The 24,680-nt window shown below is 37.9% G+C and overlaps 1 protein-coding gene across 1 annotated transcript in view; it reads left to right on the top strand.

Annotated features, from left to right (window-relative positions):
• The window catches only part of p (WD40 repeat domain-containing protein pink), a 78,004-nt gene that overhangs the window by 49,518 nt on the left and 3,806 nt on the right, over positions 1-24,680 (top strand). The window contains exons 6-7 of the mRNA XM_067144163.2: positions 8,140-8,266; positions 16,423-16,697. Of these exons, the coding sequence (XP_067000264.2) occupies positions 8,140-8,266; positions 16,423-16,686 (391 nt within the window). The 3' untranslated portion in view covers positions 16,687-16,697. The remainder of the gene's footprint in view (positions 1-8,139; positions 8,267-16,422; positions 16,698-24,680) is intronic.

The following is a 24,680-nucleotide window of genomic DNA, read 5'->3' as shown; positions in this document are numbered from 1 at the left end:
CATTTTATCTCTGACTATAGAGCTTCTGGTTTTTGGTTTGTGTTCTAGGGTTCTGATACTGAAATATGCCTTTTCCACCTGTCCTCTGATCGTGTCCTTTCCTATAATCTCGCTTGTCTTCTTCATCCAGTTCTCCTTTGCTTCGCGACACTTTGTTGTGATCTGATTTCTAATTTCTTTGTACCGTTCTTTATTCCCTACTCTCTTCTCCTTATTCCTTTTGCGAATAAGGTTTATGATTTCATCAGTCATCCATGGCTTCCTCGGCTGTAACTGTCTTCTTCCCAGCACTTCCTCAGCAGCTTCAGTTATACCATTCCTTATTTCCTCCCATTTTGCACTGTCATGAAAAGTCTCTGCTAACTGATTAGTTTTCATTTTGTATGCCTTTTGTATGCCAGTGTTCTTTAAACTTTGTGTGTTCCATTTGTGCTGGGTCAATTTCATATTCTTCTTTAGCTTAATGTCACACTTGGCTAATACAAGATTGTGGTCGCTGTCCACATCAGGTCCTGGATAGCTGTGGCTGGATTTAATCTGGTTTCGATATCGCTGTCTGACTAATATATAATCAATCTGATATCGTGCATTATCTCCAGGTGCTTTCCATGTGTATCTTCTTTGGACAGGTACTTCAAAGAATGTGTTTGTTATACCCATATCGTGCTGTTCACAAAATTCTAAAAGTCTCTGACCTCTTTTGTTCATGTTCCCTAGTCCGAATTTACCAGCATAGTTCAAGTTGCTATGTGAACTAACAGAGGCATTGAAATCGCCCATTATGACCACATTATCTTTATTTCCTATGAGTTCCAATAAGCTTTCCATTTGCTCGTAGACTGTCTCTACCTCTTCATCGGAACTGTTAGAAGTTGGGCAGTATACCTGAATGATCACTAGATCAACTGGAGTGGCTTTCACTTTGATCATCATCAATCTGTCACTTACATGATATGTGTTGATCACGTGACTGGACCATTTTCTTCGCAAGATAATAGCCACTCCATTCATTTCTGACTTTTCACTTCCACTGTAAATTATTCTGAATTCGTCTGAACAGAAGTCCCCGTTTCCTGACCACCTTGTTTCACATATTCCTAAAATATCAAGTGCTGTTTCTTGCATTGCGATTTTGATTTCTTGTAGTTTTCCTGTTCTTAGCAACGTTTTCACATCCCAAGTTCCTACATTGAATTTATTACGCACTTTCCTGCAAGGATTTCGTTGGATGATGACCTGAGAGGCCTTGCAGCCATCCCCTCTCCTGCCATATCTTGGGTTCCGAAGCCCATGTAAATACTTTACAGTTTCGCTCAAGCTTCTATCCATGACTGCTAATCTTGGGATTTTGCTTGTGCAGTGGTTTCCCGTTGCCTTCTGCACATCAGACTAACAGCCGCCCCTAACCTGGAGAACAGACGCTGCCCACAAGCCGCCCACTATGGGTCAGACGCTTGCAGTTATGAATTGCATTGGCATTTCCTCCACTGAGGGTTCATCACCCTACTAAGAAGACTCTTCCGCCCGAAGCCGTTGGTCCCCTCATTTGGCTGGGTTATTTCCCACCACCCAACACTCGGCGTTGAGATGCTGGCTGTACGGCCTACTCAATTACCGTAGCAGGATATACCTGGCCAGACAGGATTGGAATTATCAGTAACATTTTTCTTCATCATTATTCTAAAGATTGAACTGTTTAGGGTCCAAACTTATTTCTTACGCCCTCAACCAATACAGGGAGCCGTTTAACAAGACTCGATGCAGCAATAATTGTGTTCTTGTAGAACTGTTAATATGCAACTTGTTACCACATTTTTAGACAAAGACATTCATAAAAGTATATAAATTAGGACTGTTTGTAAGGCTTTATAAAGGCTTTGTTATAAGAATATCGTAACTACTGTCATCCCTCTTGCTTATTTTTTGACGCATGTACCTACATCATCCTCACTTTTATAATTTGTAATTTATCTTAAAAATTTAATATTTCAGGTTTGAGAATAAGCTGAAGATGCCCTTAAAAAAAGGGCAAAACCTGTCCCTATAATTTACTTCATAAGATTTTATTCTTAATTAAAATCACTCTTTGTGTATTGAATAGGTGGAATGAAATAAACATTAATATTTCTTTGACTTTTACGCTACTGTTTTCATAAAAATAGTCCAGGAAGTTCATTGTAATATTGTGGTCTTTCCCTTGAATTTTTCTATGGAACATTTCTTGTTTTTAGGATCAATTGCACATTTTTCTGTGGATTAAAAATCCCTGTGCGTAAGAACAAACTTAACTACCAATTCCACATTACGCTTGCCTCAAGAACTGCTCATTTTTTTTTTATTCGATTTAATTCATATTATTTCACTAATAAAATAAATACTGCATAAGCTACAATTATTAAGGTGCAGTCTCTCAGCAGACAGCTATACCAATGCTGGCCCAGTGTATCAAATGAGAACTAACGAGACTTAAGAATGGTATGGACTCAGAATTTTAAAATAATTAACTTTCATCACTTTTATCTGCAGGTACTGTTAGCAGCAAACAGACTGACTTCAAGCCCCCGCCCCCTCCTAAACATGACTAGAAAGAAACTCATATGTTGCATTTTCTTGTGATTCAAATTTAACTTTAGGCATATCTATATTGCACGCCTGCCAAGTATTCCAGTTTTTCCGTAAAATGTACGGATTTTGAGTGTGTTTTACGGGTTGTACGGATTTTGAACATCCGCGCTTGTTTTCGGATTTGTTTGACTTTAGATAGTAGCTGGTAATACAAGTGTTTGAAATTCTACTGTAAATGCATCGATAATCACATTATCGATTATCACCGTGCTTTCGTCACCTGTTTGACTTCAACTGCTACTTCATTCACTGAGATGTTCCTAAACAAGTAGCAGGCTGTGATTTTGAAAAAAAGAGATCATGAAAAGTAGCAGGCTGTGAATTTATATTGTTACGATTATAAAAACTCCATCTGTTTGATTACTCTAATTTATTTCAGGATTAAGTGCACACACACATATTTAAACATAAACAATTCTAACCAGTTACGAATGACCACACTAATTACAGTCTCTTTACAAATCTCTCTTCTGTACACACAGTAGGAGGTCTAACCCGCTTGTCTACCTGCGGACGCTTAAGCCTCACTTTCACTTCCCCAAGTCCAGTCAATCAACTCGTACAGCGGCTGTGCGTAGTTAGCTGGATTTGAACATAGTGTCACTGATTATACAACACACGACTGTTTGTTGGTTCGAATTCCAATGATAGTCTGGTACTTCACGCAATCACATGAAGTGAACAACAGTCAGCTACAGCTCAACAGTATCCAACAGCAGGATGATACAACAGCGAATATTAACACACGTCCAATTATCCTCGCACACGATAACTGCTTTAATCGTTGATTCACGGCGGTCCTCAGTCCACAAAAACAAAAACACACACACACAATACTCTAAGGCACTACACAGTCTGTCGTTCCATCGCCTTCAGTTACACACTCCCTGGTCTCTCCTACACTACAGCAGTTCCTCAGTTCAGACCTCGGTGGGACACTGATGACAGCCAACACTTCTGTCGCCCTCAGCCCAGCCGCCGAACACTGACTCCACCTCGGAGCCCAACTGTCACCCCGAGTACAACACTTGACTGACTCCCCGCGGCTAGCCTCCCCTTTTTATAGTTCGCGTAATTTGATCCAGAAATTTCATGATGTCACTGGAGGCAGAACATTCCCATTGACTTTCAAAGAAGCTCACAGGTAAGCCGGCCGCCGAGAACAATTCACGGAAGGGCCGGCCCCACCCCACAGGCCGGCTGGGAGATTCCAGGTCGTCTGAGTCACCAGCCCTTTCCTGGAAATACCGAAAGGAGCTACCATGGGGCTGGCACGTAACATTGCCCCCCTTCGAGAGCTCATCGTCCCGATCAGTAACCTTCTCGGCTGTTCTTCGGTATGGCGCCCGTTGGTCTAGATGTACCACCTTCATCTTGCACCTTGGCCTCTGTCGTACTCGGTAGCTGACGTTGTTTATTCCTCTCAGAACGTGGCAAGGGCTTTTCCATGTCCTCTGGAGCTTGAAAGACAAGCCTTTCTTCCTTACGAGGTTATGTAGCCAACCTAGGCCGTTCTCATAATTTCTGATGGTGTCCCCTCGTCGGTCGTAGCATGCCTTCACTCAGTCACTCTGTGTGTGTACTCTCCCAAACAGCGGCGTGTACATCCTCTGGTCTCCTTGTCAGATCCAGGTAATACCTGTCGGTCGGCCACCCTCCATCTTATTCTGGCCATCTTTCGTCTTCTCCTGGCTGCCTTCTATCTTATCCTGTTCAGTGTGTTCAGCTTGTGAAAAAGAACCAAAATTAGTTTAGGTCCTCAGTGTCAAATGAAATTCTGGATTTTATTTCTGTTTTGAAAACCAGAAGTACTGGTCCATGTCACTTGAGTAGTTTTCCTCCAGAATTTCTGTGTAGAAAGCAAAGAAAGCAACTCATCTCCATCTGTCCTCTCCCAACCTGTGATGGATAATAACCTGCATACTGTGAATTTGCCAGAATTTTGTAAATAGGTGCACATGTTTAGTTTAATTTTGACGGTGACATTCATATTGTGACCTGCAAATATAAAGTGCAGAAACACACTGTTTGTGTTCTGTGTGAACTGTTCCCAGTGTTAAGTGAAAACAGATGAACACTCATCACGATGTAACTTTGTGTGAGTATTTAATTTCAGGGGTGACCATACCCTGTATTTGACTTGTATTAGTATTGTTTGTAATCTCACCGTGCCGTCCTTTTTCACTATGTCTCAAGACTTTGCGACGCAAGCATGTGTTGTTAAAGATTTTCCGCTTTGGGATCTTCTGGATTTCTCTTTTTGAAGGTTGGCAGGTATGATATTGTCTTATACACACACACACATATATATATATATTAAAAAGAAGGAAAGAGACATTTCTTCTTCTTTTCCTTTTTTCCTCTTGGGAGCCAACCAGCTTCTCCATCTTGATATGAGAAGAAAAAAAGAAATATGTATCCCATTTACTGCTGTATACATTTTAAGGTCTGATGTGTATAAGCGAATGGCAATAGCTGTGAACAAAAACTTATGATACAGGAAGCATGAGAAAAGTAACGTAAAATATAAACTCTGGAAGACCAATTACTGTATTTGCTTTTAAACTTACATTTCCGTTGTGCCTATACACATGGAATTTTTGAACATTGGCAATTACTCTATTATAATCTTCTTGTGCATGATTGGAACAGGCTGCAGTTCACTGTAAATTATTGCATTTGACTGTCCTACTAATCGACTGATTTTAGTATTTCATTGTAAACTACGAGTATGTTTTTTGTGAAATACTATTCAGTTTTGGGAAACTGGCCCTATATGGTGTAGTTATAATTTTAATTTTGACATCCCTCTCAGCTTTAATTTTACTAAATGCCACACATAAAACTGACCGTGGCTGACAGCGCACCGAGGTAAATACCAACTTTGTCAAAACCTTGAGCCTGTGCTTTGTTCATGGTCACATTTCTGTAACTATCATACACACTCTGTTTATTAAACCAAAGGCCATGTGAATATTTCTTATAAGCATTACAATTGACCAACTTTCAATTTTAATACATGTGGAGACATTCCAGATTGCATAGTGGAGTGTAGGTATTCTTGTGGGTTTGCTGCTTATGAAATCTGTGTCATCTTCATGTGATAACAGAGTATTAACACTGTTGTATTCCTTAAAACTTCCTGGGATTAGGTGAAGAATGTCTTCATTTATACTGTTAGTCAACATTGAAAGGACTAACAATTATTCTGTTATAGTAAGTTGAAGACTTAAAGTCTATACAATTGCCAGAAATGTGCTTTACCACTGAATTATTACTTATGAAGTCATTGTGAACCCTTATTATATCATTTCCTATTTCACTTTTAATTTTATTATTTCCTAGTTGTAGTGGCCATAACACAAATTCTTTTTCAGAAGGCTTCACACACATATTTGTTTTCACGGACAATACTTTACATTTTTAGTCATATTTCATTCTGAATATATGCCTCATTTATCTGCGCTCTTCCACCTTTGGGCATCACTGAAAGAACTTGGCAAAAAAAAAAAAACTGCCCCAAATATGACAATTTTACCACCCATTTCTTTTTTACACCTCATAAAGTCCTTTAGCAGGTGATTAATGCAATTTACTGCTAATGCAGAAATCATGGAAGCTTCCTGAATAATAATAACAGCTGATTTTTTCAAAAACCATCTGCTTCTGAGCTGTTCCATTTAATACACGAAACTGAACTTCCTGTTACTGGAACAGGCAAACTGAAAGTTGTGTGAATTGTCTTGCCATTTGGTAATAACAAAGCTGCAATTCCTATCCATGCAGCCAGGATTGCAATCTCACTTCTGCTTCTAATCAGTATACTAAAGTTGAATAAACAAATGTTTTTCCACAGCCTCCTGGAGCTTCTAAATAAAATATGTTCTGTCTTGATTTCACAGAGCCATCTATTGAACTAACATAGAAAGATCTGCATAGACAACTTTCACAAAGCCGTCTATCAGGCTGGCTTAGAAAGATCAGCGGAAACAACTTTCATAAAATATCAGTTTAATTAATGACTATTTTATGCAAATAAAGAACTTAATGAAATAAATAATATTTTCCTAGTAATCCTGAGATGGAGGTCTTTCTTTTGATGTAAATCACATAGGTGTTATAATTGCGGTTTTCTCACAATATTATGTTACACATTGAAATAAATAATAATTTCGTGTGGCTATTTCTAGCCGAGTGCAGCCCTTGTAAGGCAGACCCTCTGATGAGGGTGGGCGGCATCTGCCGTGTGCAGGTAACTGCGTGTTATTGTGGTGGAGGATAGTGTTATGTGTGGTGTGTGAGTTGCAGGGATGTTGGGGACAGCACAAACACCCAGCCCCTGGGCCATTGGAATTAACCAATGAAGGTTAAAATCCCTGACCTGGCCGGGAATCGAACCCATGACCCTCTGAACCGAAGGCCAGTACGCTGACCATTCAGCCAACGAGTTGGACACACGTTCAAATTATATATATATAGATTTTATACCAGGCGAGTTAGCTGTGCGGTTAGGGGCGCGTAGCTGTGAGCTTGCATCCAGGATATAGTGGGTTCGAACCCCACTGTTGGCAGCCCTGAAGATGGTTTTCCATGGTTTCCCATTTTTACACCAGGTAAATACTGGGGCTGTGCATTAATTAAGGCCATGGCCGCTTCCTTCCCATTCCTACGCCTTTCCTATCCCATCGTCCCTATATGACCTATCTATGTCGGTGTGACATAAAGCAAATAGTAAGTAGTAGTATATATTTTATGAAGTCCTTTCTTAATTTTCTGGTCTTGGTACAAGGATCATCATCATCATCATCATCTGTGAAGTATTCCCCCCCCCTCAAAAAAGGGGACATTGTTTGACAGTTCGGTAGTCAAAGTGGTTTTGCAGAGCTTCAGGCAGTTCATTAATGGTCACTTTAATCATATTGCAATATTCAAAAATGTTAAATGATTTTTTCTTTTTACTATTTGCTTTACATCGCACCAAAACAGATATGTCTTATGGCGACCATGTGATAGGAAAGGGTTGGGAGTGGGAAGGAAGCGACCATGGCCTTAATTAAGGTACTGTACAGCCCTGGCATTTTCCTAGTGTGAAAATGGGGAACCACAGGAAACCATCTTCAGAGCTGCCGACAGTGGGATTTGAACCCACTACCTCCCGAATGCAAGCTCACAGCTGCGCGCCCCTAACCACATGCCAACTCACTCAGTTAAATGATAAATAATTTTATTAAACTGCCTCGAAATGACAGTATATTGTGCTTCGCTCAGGTAGTGGATCCATTAACTGAGATCAGGAGAGAGAGCTAGCACCATTCTGTGTCAAATTGCTAGGTTGAAAAAGTTATTACACTTTTTCTTCTGTGAACTTGCTTGATTTTCTAGATTATTCTGCTCTTTTATGCATGGTTTTTGCTTTATTGTGTCAGAAAGTTGCTCTTACTATTGTTTCCCTACTTAGCTTCTATGTTACATTTATTCTGCCTTTAAAAAATGATCCTTTAATTCTTGTTTCAGATTTTTTCAGTCATGTATATTGTCTGCTATAGTCGAGAAACATGTTGGTGGTCTACGATCAGAAGTAGTTGACATGATAAATGATGATAGCAGATCATCATCAAAAACATCTTTATTCTCATCAGAGGTAAATATTTCAAGAAATCTTTGTTTTGTTAACATTATTATTAATAGTAATAAGTAGTTACTTGACTTTATACCGAGCTCGATAGCTGCAGTCGCTTAAGTGCGGCCAGTATCCAGAATTCAGGTGATAATGGGTTCGAACCCCACTTGTTGGCAGCCTTGAAGATGGTTTTCTGTGATTTCTCATTTTCACTCCTGGCAAATGCTGGAGGTGTACCTTAATTAAGGTTACGGCTGCTTCCTTCCCACTCCTAGCCCTTTCCTATCCCATCATCGCCATAAGACCTATCTTTGTCGGTGTGGCGTAAAGCAACTTGTAAAAAAGAAACTTGACTTTATGATTGAAAATTTGAACAATCTCTACTGAACCAAATAGATGATTATTTTAAAAAAACTCGGAATTTCTACAGAACATCAAAACGCATTTAACGAGATATCAACAACATACTGTATTTCTCAAAATCCAAGACGACCCTGAATGTGAGACGACCCCCACGTTTTCCTTCAAAAAAATTAAATCAGGATTAAAAAGTGCTTTGTGAAATCGTAATTTTATTTAGAACAGATTTGAAATTTAATTTGTGAAGTAAAATAAACATAACAAGTATTGTGTAAATCCTACATACTTCCTGAATCATCTTCATTAGAAGTATCTGATACAGCAAAACTTGCTCAGAGCAGAATCATAAGTGGCTATTTTTTTCCTGAATTAGATAAGTTTCCGCATTACACAAAACATATTTTTTGCCTTGAAACACCAATCCCTACCACCGTTACACAAAACATAATACAGTATACAGTAGTTTCATATATTATTTAGAGCTTACCTGAAGCTGCCTGTGCATGACGCTCAGCTATGATGTACGCAGTGGTGTAGTACACTTATTTTTTCATTATTATTATTATTACTGCACTTTATTGTTACATACAACTTGATACACAGTATATCATTTTGGTACTATAACAAACTATGTTACTGTATTTCAGAACACAAGGTATGGGTTCCTTAAACTTATTTCCATAATAAAACTGTACAGTACACTAAGTTTTCTTCCACGGATCAAACAAAGAAACTTGTTTCCTCTTCTTTCTAATCGTGTCTCTGAATACAGTCCTGAACTGAGTACATTAGTTCAAGAAGAGTGGAAGAGTTAGGTGTAATAGCAAATAGCTTTATGTTACAAAAACACTGTGGGCCTGTTCATGGGTTCAAATCTTGTTTTGATCGTCATCGCCTTGCTCATCTCCTTCTTCTTCCGTCTCCTCCTCTTTCTTGGCATTTCTCACTGCTAGAAGGGTTGTAGCTGATTCAAAAATGTGGTATGTCATAAGTTGTTCATCACTTGGAATGAAGTTCTCTGCCTTGCAGGGAATGTTTCTTGCTTGACACAAGTAGGATATTGTAGACGTGTTTTCAAGCACCTCATTCGTTCCACCATCCTTACTATAACTCTCTCTGAACACGTGCATCAGTTTGTTGAAACAATGACGTTTATCATTCCAGCCCCAGAAATTCACAAATATTGTACGTAGGACTACATCAGTTCTTAATATTTTCTGCATTGTACAAGTAGAGTTTAAAGAATTCTTTCATTTTTCATTTCCGTTTCTGCATTGATTAGATTCCACATTATACAAAAGTAAGTACATTATAACGCTGTAAGCTTTGCCGGGACCAAGCAAATATTCCATAGTGGACAAGATTCCGCTTTATTCAAGTTCCGCTTTGAGCATGTTTTACTGTACTGCCTTTGAAAGTTCAGGGAAATCCTCCTCTTCGTGAGCCTGCATTTGTATCGCATCTCGTGTTATAGCCATTCCGACCTTACATTTTTCGCGCACATACCTTACAATTTCATGTTCGACTTCTTTATAGCGTCCATGTTGCGGGCCGTTGAATGCTTTTCTTGTACAGTACACATGTGTAGACTACCTTTGTCTTCCCACCAACACCGAACATTGGCTTTTGTTATGCCGCATTTTTGTGCGGCTGCACAATTATTCTTTATTTCCGCATGTTTAATAACGATTAATTTAAAATTGGCATCATAATATTGAAGAGAACCTGTTAAGAATTTGCCAGCAATACTTGTTCCATGTGTCTTTACAATACGACAATCCATCATGAAAGTATTCCTGTTATCTATAAAATTGTTACTTTTACTAACAAGGAAAGTATCAGGTAAGACAGGTTGAAACCTACCTTGAAATCTTTTTGACACAATCGTTGTACTATAAGAGGACAAATTACAGAAAATCATCCTCCAGATTTAACTACAAATCTCTGAAATCATGTGGTGAATCTCTCATTTGTCGCGCGAGTTCTGTAAATGTACGTTGGCTGGAATGGACAGCCCTGGTGGCCTACGTACCCAAGGCCAGTAATAAGCAGAGCCGCATGTGCTGGTCGGTTGTGGGGTGTTTTCACTGTATCCAGCAGTAACGCAACGGTTTTGATGGTGGTTTTAAAGAAAGCAAGACAGTGAAAATGAGTTCCTCAGAGGATGATGTTTTAAATCCTATTAACGTAGCGGAGTTTGTAATGAGTTATTTCCGCGAAAAGGCATTTTTGTTTTCAGGAAAAATTAGCTCCAAAGAAAAGTAAATGGGACAAAATCAGATTGATTTGATGGAAAATAATCCTAGAGGAGTGCAACATATTTAGGAGGTTTCTCTACAGTGGAGACAGCGAAAGCGACTCAAGTGATTCCGTTTATCAAAACCTTCTGTCGATCGCAAGTAAAGCTCCGGGTCCTAGTTCAAAACTAGAATACTACTCCTCGGAATCTAGTGATGCTCTGAGTCCGCTTATTTAGGAGGTTTCTCTACAGTGGAGACAGCAAAAGCGACTCAAGTGATTCCGTTTATCAAAACCTTCTGTCGATCACAAGTAAAGCTCCGGGTCCTAGTTCAAAACTAGAATACTACTCCTCGGAATCTAGTGATGCTCTGAGTCCGCTGTCGTAAAAAAAAAAAAAAAACCATTTTCTTAGGATTTCGCCAAAAGTGATCTTTGCTCCAATACGGCTGATGATGACCCCTAGATGGGTCGAAACTAGTACCGTGTAATTTATAATTTTGTGAATATATTTTAGTATTGAAAAGGTGGAAACGTTTACGTTGTTATTATTATTACTTATATATTATCCTCTGATCTGTCAAAAGAATTTAATATGGCCGTTTTTTAAAAACCTTTGCTTATCACACGTTCAGGAATCATAGCCCATGCTCGGAGAATCCGCTGCCACAACTGTTTGATTGACGGTTTGTGAATTCTTCCCATTGGTGTAAAACAATGTGCATTCATTGACACCCATTCATGTACAATTGATGTTGGTAGTCTTTGAAGGACTTGTTCACGGAAACATCGAGAGGCTGAGAGATGTCTGACCGCCAGGTATGATTATGAGGTCTGATTTCATCTGAGTAATTTTTTCCCTATATCAGCAACATGTGAATTGCCTACAGTAGTTTCACACTTGCCAACTGACTGCATAAATATCACCAGGTACACATTTTTAAGCAGTCTTTGGTAAAACAATATAAATACATGATTTTGAGGGTAATTTTACATCTTAGTTCTAAATAAAGTAATACCATCAATGAAGAATAGATCAAACCTGACCTGATACTATTCTGTTACCTAATGATGATATAAAGAAGCTTTAGAAGTTTTGAATTTCAGCATTTTTTTACCATATAACTACACCCTGACAAAGATAATCCAAGACTGTGAAACTGGGATGTTCACGGTGGTCATCACGGGCGAGGAAAATAATGGTGTCTGGTAGCGAACTGTGTGAAAATGGAATGTTCATACTGGTCAGCATGTGCAGGATTACTGTCAGGTAGTGAAACCTAAACAAATTCCTTTCCAGCGACGTGTCCCAAATCTGTAGATACTATAAGAACTGCCAGTTCCTAGTTTCAAACTCAGCAAGTTTTCAATATTGTTACAAAAATACTCAGATATTTTTAGGAAAGGCAAAAAAAGTACATATAAAAACAAAAAATCACAACCGGAAAAAAGGTAAAAAATAGGCAAGATAAAATTTCACCAGAAGCTTTCGTCATAATTCGGATGCATCTACTACCAGCCTTTAAATAAATACCTTCAAACAAAATAGGCATTTTCATAAACTTCTGATGCCTAGTTTATAAGATATGGTTTGGCAGAATAACGGGCTTCATAGCCTGAGCCATGCCATGGAAATAAAGGAATAATAATAATAAGGGGAGTTAAAAGATCTTTAGGAAAATCACAACTTATTGACCTGCAAGACAGCTTTGTTAAAAATAACTCTTGAAACTTCTACCAGACTTCTAAAAGTCAATTAAAGCAGTATCAAGCACCTAGCATATGTTTCACAGATGAAAATGGTTGACTTGGCCTAAGCAATGCTGAGAATTGTGAAATAGTTGTGAAGCACTTTCATCAACTTTTAAACTGCCCTGAACCTGACCATAAGTTGATTTCTCTCGAACAACTGAAAATCTGGAAGAAGGTATACCACCCACTGCTGAAGAAATTAAAGAATTAACAATCTGAAGACTAATAAAGCTAGTGGAGAAGACTCTATAACAGCTGAACTTTTGAAATGGTCTCAATCAAAAATCATTGAAGAGCAGTAGTTAATCTTTGAAGATATTTGGAGAACAGAGAGGATTCCAGAAGAATGGAAAGTGGCTCTAATACACCCTGATATTGCCGAATAGAGTAGAAACATCACTTGACAAGCAAGTGGGTGAGTATCAAGCTGGATTTCAAAAAGGTAGATCTTGTTCAGAACAAATATTTAACTTAAAATCCATAATTCACCATATGATATTGAATTCAAAGGACATTGTTGTGAATTTTGTAGATTTAAAAAAGGCCTTTCACTTGGTTGATAGAGAAACCATAGATAAAACAATTCGTGAATTTGGAGTGAAAACTAAATAGGCAAACCTAATACGAGAAACACTTACTGACACAATTTCAAAGGTGAAATTTATGGGTGAGATATCAAAACCTATTAAGATAAATACAGGGGTATGGCAAGGTGACTGTTTGTCACCCCTTGTATTCAACTATGTTCTAGACAAAATTGTAAGAATTTGGAATGTAAAGCTTAAAGAACATAACATTTTGCCAATAACTTTGGGGAGAAAAAACAATGGCGTTGAAATAAATTAGCATTTGCAGATGATTTTGCTATATTGTCAGAAAACCTAACAAGTGCAACAACACAAATCAATCTCTTGGAAGGAATAGCAAACAAGAGAGGTTTGAGAATCTCCGTAGAAAAAACAAAATTTGTTACAAACATCGAGAACGCTCCAAAATTTTCGGCGATAAATATTGGTCCAGTAGAAAGAGTAACAAAATTCAAATATCTGGGAGAAATAATTCAAGAAAATGGTTTAGAAAAATCTGCAGTAGAAGAAAGGGTACACAAGATGGAATTAGCATATGGTATCACAAAGAATTTTTATAACAAAAAGTGTCTATCTAAAAATCTTAAAATAAGGCACTACACTACAGTGGTGAAACTAGAATGCTTATATGCAAATGATTGCCTGGTACTAAATTATTATTATTATTATTATTATTATTATTATTATTATTATTATTATTATTATTATTATTATTATTATTATTATTATTATTATTATTATTACAACTTCCCCCATGCGGAGGCTGCCACAAGGACAAAGTATGTCGACTACACAGTATTTTGTCTTCTAAGTTACTGTTGACTTTGCTAGTGTGCCAGGTAGAAGATTCACCAAAAGGCTCAGGAATAGATTTGCAATACGGTTCTTCAGATATTATATAGATGATTGCGGAGTATGGTCACTGAACCTCGTATTGCGGCGATAGCGATGTCGTGAAGTCGTGTCCGGCTGAGACCGAGAGAATCCCATAGCTGTACAAGAAATTTAGGGATTGTGCCTCGAGCTCCGATCATGAGTCCATGGACGGAAATATTGTCTAGGTGATATTTATCTTTATAGTAGTTTACAGTTGGCTGGTAAATTGACTTCTTTTCGGCGTCCACCTCTTCGGCCTGGCCAACTTGCGACTCGAAGCGTATTGTGGGATCTAAGATTAGTCCTTGCTTGCTAGCTGGTTTAAAGGCTATCATGTCAATACGTCTGTTACTCCTGTCGGTAGCTAGGCCAGAGACCTCTTCGTGCACCGTGGAACAGTGATCCCTCAGCGAGGTCTCAATCATGTGTCGTATTGTATGATGGCGGGAATTTCTCAATACCTCCCCGTGAGGGCAGGCTCCCAGGACATGGGCAAGAGTTTCGTGCTCTCTGTGGCAACGCCGACAGAGGGTGTTGTCCTGGGACCTTCCTGGCACAGAGCGAACGGCGCACACATTCGCTGTCATCTTGATGGCCTCTCTCCATTCCGCACAGGATAAGCCTCGGTGATCTCTTATCCATTTGTTCCCTGGCATGTATTCCTGGAAGAGTCCAACGCCCTTTCCTTTGTGCGGCAACTTCGTCCATGACTGAACTTCTCTGTCTCGTAGTATCTGTCGACCTTCCTTACGTTGGGAAGATGGCTAATTTTGGACATAACTCGATCATTCATTTCTATGCCTAGATCTTGCAAACAAATTGTACGTTCTTGTTCCAAGTTTCTAGTTGCATTAATGTAGCCGTTATTTGCAAGGGATAATTTATTACAGATGTTAATATGCTGTAGTTTGGCTTCCCAAGTGGCGCAAAACAGACCGAGGCCTTTATACTTCCTTTCGGTGTATACCATGTGATCCGGAACGTCTGCTGGTAGTTGTAATAATTCTAGTTCCACTCTTTTAATATTTTATCCGCATCTGATAGAAAAGATTGAGGTATCTTGTTTAGGGGAGTAACTTGGAGTGGATAAATAAGAGTAGGTGATATTGAACTGTTTAAAATTGAAAATTTCTGGTCAGATTGCAGCAATGGTGAGCTAACAAGGGTGTCAATCTTGTTTCGCGTCTTGTCAACTACGGCTTGTGGATCCAGTTTAATTTCATTGATGAAATTCACACCTAAGTAACGAATCGCACTTCCGTTGCACTGTAATTTAATTTCACAGTCGTCATTAATAATGATATTCTCCTCCGTTAGGCGACCTTTCTTGATAAAAAGACAAGCAGATTTCGAAGCGCTGATGTCCAGGCCGAGTTCCTTAAATCTTTCTATGGCGATCCTGGCTAGTTCGGCAGCAGATTCAGTGTTTTTCCCAAATATTACCGTATCGTCGGCGAAACACATTATAGTGAGGTTAGGCTCCTCGTTTGCAATCGAGTAACCATAATTCCTTGCTAAAGAATCTTCAGAAAGTTCTTCCACAATATGATTGGTAGCGATGTTAAATAATGCCGGTGACAAAGGGGAGCCTTGAAGCACACCATGATAAATTTTGATGGGTTTTGTTCCCTGTTTTCGTGTCTGTATCTGTGTTACGTTTCCCTGTTGTAGAGCAATTATCAGTCTCGTCAGTTTTTCGGGAACTGTAGGTTAGGTAAACTTGAGGTACTAGAAAGGAGAATCGTGAGAAAAATCGTAGGCCCTGTGAAAACAACAGAAGTATGGTAATTAAAATCTAATGATGAAATATACAGGAACAAGAAAACATAACAGAAACCATAAGAAAAAGGAGATTGCAAGTTTTTGGACATGTTTACAGAATGGATGATTCCAGATTAACAAAAAGGATTTTAAAGTACCTTTGGGACGAAAAGGCAATAACTAGCTGGATTCAAGAAGTAAAGAAAGATTGAGAAAGAAATAATATAAGAGAAGAAGAAACTATGGACAGAGAGTTTTAGAAAGAGGGTAGTAAGTATGGAAGGATTCCAAGGAGGATTGAAGAAGAAACCTGGTGCAAAGTGGTCTGAGGAGAGAAAGAAACAGCGTAGTGAGAGGATGAAAGAATATTGAAAAGAACGGAAGAGAAAACAACAACGTATGAAGAATTGAATTGAAATTGGCAAGTGGTCCTTAGCAGGCCTCATAGGAATGAATAATAATAATTCTATTTTTAAAAATCCTTTGGTCATATTCTTATTACATGTGTGATTTGAAATTATGATTTGTTGTTCTTTTACATATTTATGTTAAGGAAATTAGTATATTAAATGTCTGACTGATTTAAAAAAATTTATTCCATAGTTGGGTAAAGCATTGGAAGCGAGTCTACTCCAGGACTTGGGAAAGAAGTCAGTTCCACTTAACTCATCCTCTTCCAAGCACCACTGGGGAGTGTGTGTCGATCTTGAGAAGAGCAACTGTCCCTGCTGCATGTTACCTCTCAACTCGGAAGTACTGATCAAGGAAGGCGGGCTCACCATCTTCCATTGTGGCCATTCATACCACGCTGTATGTCTGAACCAGAGGCACTGCCACACCTGTCTTTTGTGTAGCAAAGGGAGCTGAAAGACTTCTACGTACGTAGTTAAGTTTTAGAGTTTTCTATTTGAACTTTCCCTGCAGGGGACATCAGGTTGACGTTTTATGTGTAGCATTTACACATGTTGTAGTTAATGCAGTTGACATGCAATATAGAGAGCACAATTGATATTGCAATGTTTATAAGGCATTGTTGCACATTTGAATGTTTACAACTGCCTTCTGTGAAGAGCACAAGTTGTTAAAATTGTGTTGTAAATGTTATATGTGGAATGTATTTATTTATAGGGCTATAGGTCTATCTCCAACCTCTAACTGGATGGCATTGTAATTGGGCAAAAGCAGAAATACCTTTCCATAAGACTGAGATTTTAGTAACAGATTTCCTATATTCAGTAATATTAATGTTTGGTAAGAATATGTACAACTCTTATTGTACATTAAAATTGTGTTCAAAGTAACTCCTGAATCAAGAAAAGACAAAAATTTAATTCAACTAAGAAAATATATAGTAACGTTTTTTTTTTTTTAAGGTGGGAATGTTCTAGAAAAGTGGAAATTGTTCCTAGTTTTTGCATAGAATGTATATGTTGGTTAATAATGCAGTAAATTAATGTTGTCAACCTATATGAAGTTCCTACCATGAGTTGTTTCTGTCCTATATTGTGAATAGCATCTTCAGTGCTGTTCTGAATAGATGGTATGGTGATTAATAATAATAATAATAATAATAATAATAATAATAATAATAATAATAATAATAATAATAATAATAATAATAATAATAATAATAATCTCAGTTACCCTGTTGCAGATTGATTGATGTTGACACCATTTAGACAGCGTACATGTCAGTTTTGGTGTTCTGTTTAATTCTAGCACAGGGGTCCACAAACGTTTTATAAAAGGGCCAAATAGTAAATATTTTTAATCTCCATCAGCCAACAGGAAAACTTGATTGTTATGTTGTTTATTTCTTTTGGAGCTCTTTTGTATAAACAGGAAAAGAGCAAATTTTCACATTTTATATATAAATATGTAATGTAATAAGTAGGGGTCAGATATTGATGCCCTAAAAAGTAACTAACTGAAAATTATCAGTAAAATGCCCTTAAATTTTCAAAAAACATGCTATAACATAAGTAAGAAAGACTTAAAAATATTTGACCAAACTGAAATCTGGTAATTCTGTAACAATTATTTTACAAGTAACACATCCCTGTTCTATTAATTGCACAGCTCTTGTTTTTACAAAAATAAATAATTTACATGGAAATGTATTTACAGATTATACACTGCTCTCTTAGGTGGCATAAAAACTGGGACTTTATATTGGGCAATTTATTGGTGAGCTTTTAGTTAACTTTATTGGGGCCAAATGGACCTTTTCCCACCCTTCAGAAATGTCATTACTTCTGCAGGCTTTGGAGATGTGATATTGAGATCCAAAGGTTAACACTCTACCACTTATCCACAGAAGACGCTCCTTTCCAATTTTTTTCCTTATTGAAGAGTTCAGACACAGTATGAATGTGATACGAAGTCAGGTATATATTTCTTGTGCAAGTACTTGGGTGATTTGAATGATCAAAATCATGTTTCATTTTCTATGATGGAGTAATATAATTCTCATGAGAAACATTGTAACTAGCACATTTTGTCATGTGATAGTGAAGTTTTCAACCACACCATGGACTGGGTTAGGTCTGATCGTTCAATGTTTAAGGATTCACTTTATTTGGTTCATTATTTTGCTAATACGGGCTAAGGTATATTTATAAATTGCACTCTGAAATTCTGTTGTGTAACAGCTTTGCCAGGCTGAGTAGCTGAGCCCAACTTGCCAGGTTCAATCCTGGCTCAGTCCTGTGGTATTTGCAGGTGCCCAAATATGTTAGCGTTGTGTCAGTAGATTTACAGGCACATAAAAAATCTCCTGCGAGATAAAATTCCGGCACCTTGACATGTCCAAAAACTGTAAAAGTGGTTAGTGGGATGTAAATCCATTAATTAATGAATAAACAGCTTTAATTTATGAAAGTCTTTGTGTAGCTTGGTAAGAAGTAGCTGAAAGAGAATGCTAAAAAATATACAGGGTAAACATTTGAAACAAGGACTGAAGGGTGATTCTTGGGATCAAAGCAAGAAAAAATTTCCCTATGAACATGTTGTATAATGCGTTGTTAGTGAGTTACATACAACAGATTTGCAGGACATATCACATCGTAGGAGATGCTCGAAGTGCCCGCCATGATCAGCCTCGAATGGACCAGCAAAACTACTCAAAGACACCTGGGTGCTATCGAACAGCTGCACTGGCATTATTGATACACTGTTCTAGGTTGTTGATGTTGTTAACCGGAATAGCGTGCACCACACTTTCTGTGTGGTCCCACAGATAAAAGTCCAGTGGATTAAGGTCAGAAGACTGGACAGGCCACTGCACTGGACCTTGTCACCCGATCCATCGTTGTGGGTAAAGTGTTGTCCAAAATGTGGCATACATGCAAACTGAATTGCACTGGAGCCCCATCGTGCACGAACCTCGTGGTGCGGCAAACTGCTAAGAGCACATGTTTCAATAATAAAGGCAGCGTATCCCCCAAGAAGGTCAGATACACTGGTCCATTCAGTTATCGGGGTAGCATGTATGAGCCGATCAGTTCATCACGTATAAACCACACCACACATTTTGTCGTAAGTGTTGTTGATATTTAGTGACAACCGTACTATGGGGATTCTCAATCGTGTGTGTGTGTTTGTTTTAAATGCAAGTTTATGATTCCACCTCTTCCAAAAGTGGCCTTGTTGGTGGACGAAATAGATGACGGACAAAAAGAAAGTCAGTGTGTAGTGGCGATTTGCAACGCCTGTACTTCGTCAGTGTAGTTATGGTTTGAATCCCAGCCACTAAGTCACTAAGTCATGGCAACAGTGATCTTGGGGGTCCACTGCTAAGATCACAATATCACCAGTCATGTAAAACAAGCTTGCTTTATTGAAACCACTTATTTTCTTGTCGAGAGGACCATACAAAACATCGTTTTAGATATGGCACTACTGTTTAGTGACAATCTATTATTTGTGTTTATTACAGGGTTGTGTAGATAATAATAGTATGCTAATGGGTGACTGTAAATTATTTTATGCAGTGTGGTGCAGAAGTTACATATGGATTTGGATCATTTGTAACTTTTTGGATGATTGTAAATTATGTTATGCAGGGTGGTGCAGAAGTTGCACATGGGTTTGAATCATGTGTAGTTTTTTTGTTTTTTTGGTATCGTTCCTTGCAGAATTTCTTGCAGTAGATGATATCTGCTTCTGTTTCTCATGATGTGAGTGAGGTATTGAAGCTTTGTCCTTTTTACAGTGGTCATTACTTCCGTATCTTTTCTCGTCCTTCAGAGGATCTCCGCATTTCTGACATGATCTGTCCATGACACTCTTAGAATCCTTCAGTAGAGCCACATATCAAAAGCCTGTAATTTTTTATTGGGCGACTTTGTTGAAGTCCATGTTTCAACACCATAATAGAGAAGATAAAATACGTAGCAGCATGTGCATTACTTGAGAAAAATTCTCTCTCTTTCATATGACTACCATTTACTTCCTCACACTCTTTTCAGAGCATTTTTCATAAATTTGTCAACAGTTTCTTACTGTAACCCATCAGTTTCCACTCAAATATTGCTCTGGTGCTCATCAGCAGTTGCTAGCATGCTTTTCAAGATAGAAGAAAATAATTCAGGCCTATCAAATCTGGGGCTGATGATTTGCAAAGTAAAGTGCAATATGTTTTGTCCGCTGTTCGATTCTCAACTTCTCCATGGTTAATTTCCTGAGTGTCTTTTAGAAGACTGCAAAAGGGAAAGTTAATGTCACTGTAAGGACAAAAGTCACAAGTTATTTTCAACTCTTGCATGATTTCTGTGCCACACTGTATGTTAAAAAAATAAGTGATAATTATAATTCGAATATTACTGCTGTACTGTATGTTAATATACTATCTACCCATGAGAAAGTACTTTAATAGTTCATTTGTTGTACATAACTTATGATATGACAATTTTTTGCTGTTAAATAACATGAAGAGATCACTTTTCTGGTAAAAGGTTATTTCTGTAGGTTGCGCAGTTGAAATATGTTAAGTGTTGACATAGAAGATAACTATTATTAAGCAGCTTCATCCAGGTAGAGGTTAGAGGAGACTCTCCAAAGAAATATTAGTGGAAAGTCCTTAACAGGATATTCCTCCATGTAAGGGAAACTAGGATTTATTACTCCATCGTTCATTATGGTGTTTATTATGGAAGAGAAATGTTGTATATGTTAAATATCTGACTTTAAATACCTAATGGTCAAACAAAGGCAGAATACAGGCTCATTTAGAGTACTCTTTGATATATATTTGTATCCCACCCTGTAGCTAGGGAAATCACTCTTACTCTCAACTTGATCATGTTGTCCTAAGTATTTCAGATTGCTGTATACAGTGAGAGCATTTGAACTAAGAACCAGTCCTGCAGTGTTGTTCCTATCAACGAGCGTGACAGTCACTTGCTCTGTGTCGACACAGTTCAGCAGTGGTAATGCAACTACACAACAGTATCATGAACTGTTTTAACACTAGAAATGACCGCTACACATTTTCAAAGCCTTATTTTGACCACATTTTCTGTCGTATTGCAAAGAGCTTCAGTGGCTTTTCCTGATTACCATTCAGAATCATCCTATTAAATTTTATTAATTTTGCATCATTGGTTAGGACGTAGGTAACGAGTATACCTAGAACCGCCAAAGCGGTCATTTTGACCGCTGTATTGATTATTATAATAAAATGTGTTAGAACATGTGCTTATTCCTCTGGTTGAGATAACGTTTGTTTATAATTATTCTCCCTGCAATAATGTAAACACAACAATGAAACTATGATAGTCTATCTACGGCCATTCTTCATTCTCTTCTTTATTCATGTATTGAAAGGCGGCTACGAGAGCTAAAGAGCCACTCTCCTCTGAGAGTAGCGAACCTTCTTCCGCTGCCATGATTCCCTAATGATATACGTTATCTTGATGTCAACATTTCAACTTTGGTACTGAAATTCAGCATTTAGACTGCAATTATGCCTGGTATAGGCCGAGAACTGAAAGTTTTCAATTATTCTATTATAGCAGTAAAAGAAATGTAATATGAAAAGCTGGAAATAAGAGGGGACGCATCAACACAAGCCTCTCAGGACCAAGTATTACGTTACTAGGTACAGATGACATCACGAAGTGGACTGTAGGAGAGTTTGGGAATACTACACCTGGCAGGATGGCTTGTCACAACATTTTGAAACCAAATCCAGAACCCACTCCATATTCAAAGCGGTATGTTCCTGACAACAGTGTAGCGAGTGCGTGGTGTCTTTTTATTGATGAATCTGTATTGAAACACATCAAACACTGTACGGAAACGGAAGCAAAACGTGTTCTAGGAGATACATTGTGCAGTGTAAGTTTAGAAAAACTAGAGGCATTCATTGTCTTAGTGTATGCTCGTGGTGTTCTTGGAGCCAGTAGCACTAAACCTGATGAACTCTGGTCAGTGAAACAATGGGGTGGAGCTGTTTTCAAGAAATCTGAAGATTTTTGCGTTTCGACATCAGAACTACAAGATTAGAACGTTTGAAGACTGATAAATTTGCGTTAGTATCAAAAGTATGGAACAAATTCATTGAAAATTGTCAATTGACTTTTATTCCAGATGAAAATCTGCCTGCTGATGAGCAGCTTTTTCCAAGCAAAACAAGGTGTCCATTCTTACAGTACATTCCCAACAAAAACCAGATAAATTTGAAATTAAGTTTTGGCTTCTTGTGGATGTTGACTCAAAGTTTCCATGCAATAGGTATCCTTACCTAGGAAAAGACAACCTCAGACCATGTGACAAGACTTTTCCTGAAAGTGTAGTAATGAAGTTGATGGAGCCGTTTCAAAAGAAGGGACGAAAAGTGACTACAGACAACTTTTTTACAACAGAAAAACTTGGTAAGAAGTTGAAAAGTAATTGTACGAATATTGTTGGAACCATTAGACGATCAAGGAGAGAAATTCCTAAAGCTGTGAACGCTATGAAAGCTAGTCTTTATGACTCAGCTCTCCTGAAACATTCCAATGACACACAGTTTATCAAGGTAAACGAAACCAGAACATGCTTCTATACTGTACAATACTTTGCAATCAGAAGTCGAACTTCAAGCTAATCCCAAAAGGATTCCCGAAAGAGAAGACTTCTTCAACAATACGAAATATGGTGTGGACAAGGTGGATCAAATGGGAAAAAAATATACTGTTCGATCCACTACACAAAGATGTATTTCATAATATTCTTGACTCTGCAGCTATCAACTCCTGGATCATTTTCAAAGTGACAGGGAAGAAGATCAGTCACCGAAATGACATCCTGAAGCTAGCAGAGGAATTTTGTATGGGGTACATGGGATCTAAACCTAAGTCTGTTGATACAGAACCCGAATTTAGGGAGCCTGTGCAAGGAAAGGTACAGAAGAGGCAATCCCAAATGAAAAATGCAGGAATGAGAAAAGTTTTACCTGCAGAAAGTGCAAAAAGCGAGTGTGTGGTTCTTGCTCAAAGAACATAGCTAAAGTCGTGGTATGCAGTTCCTGCTTCTAAAGACGCAGAATTGCATCAGTGTGTACAAATACACTGAAGGAAAAGAAAGACACAAATATGTTGTGGTACGTGGATTTGGCAAACATGTTTTAGGTCATAAATTACACCAAATGAAATGTTAAATTTTCTTTTCTGATAATGAGTAATAACTATTTTACCGTTCAGACTAAAAGAATTTTAAGTAAAACAATGTTTGTTTATTAGATAAGTATGTTTCATAGTGACGGTTTTGTGTTTGTAATAAATAAAACACTACAACACAGTTATAAAACCAGAAGCTACATATGCAGCAGAAACACTCTTTTACCTGAATAAACAATCAAAGACTGACAGACTTCAGAAAATTGAAAGGAGGATTGGAAGAACCTGTATCAACAAAAAATATCAGAAAGATGGACAGTGGCGGTTAATACCTAACAAAGTCGTGTACAAAGAGCTAGAACCCATTACAGATACTATGCGTAAGAGGAGACTGGGATTCTTTGGACATATCATGAGGATGCAGGACTCGAGACTTCTGAAACAACTAGTACAACACAATCTCGTCTCAAAAAATACCACAACAGGATGTAAATGGATCAGAGAAGTAAGAGAGGATCTGAAGGAAATAGGCCTTACAACAGAAGACACCAAAAATAAGATAAAATTGAATACAAAACTCAAGAATACAAACCTCCGCTTTACCCTTACACAAAACAAACCAACAACACGCACATTTTCAACTGAGGAAAGGGCACGAAGATCGGAGCGTCTGAAGAAGTACTGGGAGGACCACAAAGCCCAAACAATCCCTTCAAAGAGACCTGAACGACGGACTGACTAAAGTGATCCTATGTGGTCATAAAAGAAGAAGAAGAAGAAGAAGAAGAAATGAGGAAAATATTATATTTGCAATACAATTAAATAATTTGTTTCTTTTCCATGTTAGATCCCATAATTAATGCTCTATAATCTTAATAATACAGATTTAAAATGATGATAATGCGTTACTATACATATTGAGAATTAAAATAATGATTCCCATACAGCGGTCAAAATGACCGCATCGGCGGTTCTAGGTATACAGTATGTTCCGGCGTTCCTAGTGTTAAGAAGTTTGTTACCAGCATTATGAAAGGAGATACTGAAACTACCTGCCTTCATTGTCCATTCATTTGTGGCACATCTTTAAGAAACTATAAATCACTCGCTGTAGTTCATGTTGCAAAAGTGTTCACAATAGTAATTATTAAATTAATGTCATAATGGTCCACCTTTTTCAATAGTGCAATATTATTGAATTACATTACTAAACTAGGGACTAGGTTTGGCCTTGGCTGGCCATCTTTAGCCTTAATGTAA

This window comes from Anabrus simplex, chromosome 3 (assembly GCF_040414725.1).
Source record: "Anabrus simplex isolate iqAnaSimp1 chromosome 3, ASM4041472v1, whole genome shotgun sequence".
Taxonomy (NCBI): domain Eukaryota; kingdom Metazoa; phylum Arthropoda; class Insecta; order Orthoptera; family Tettigoniidae; genus Anabrus; species Anabrus simplex.
This window is presented reverse-complemented; position numbering and strand designations above follow the sequence as displayed.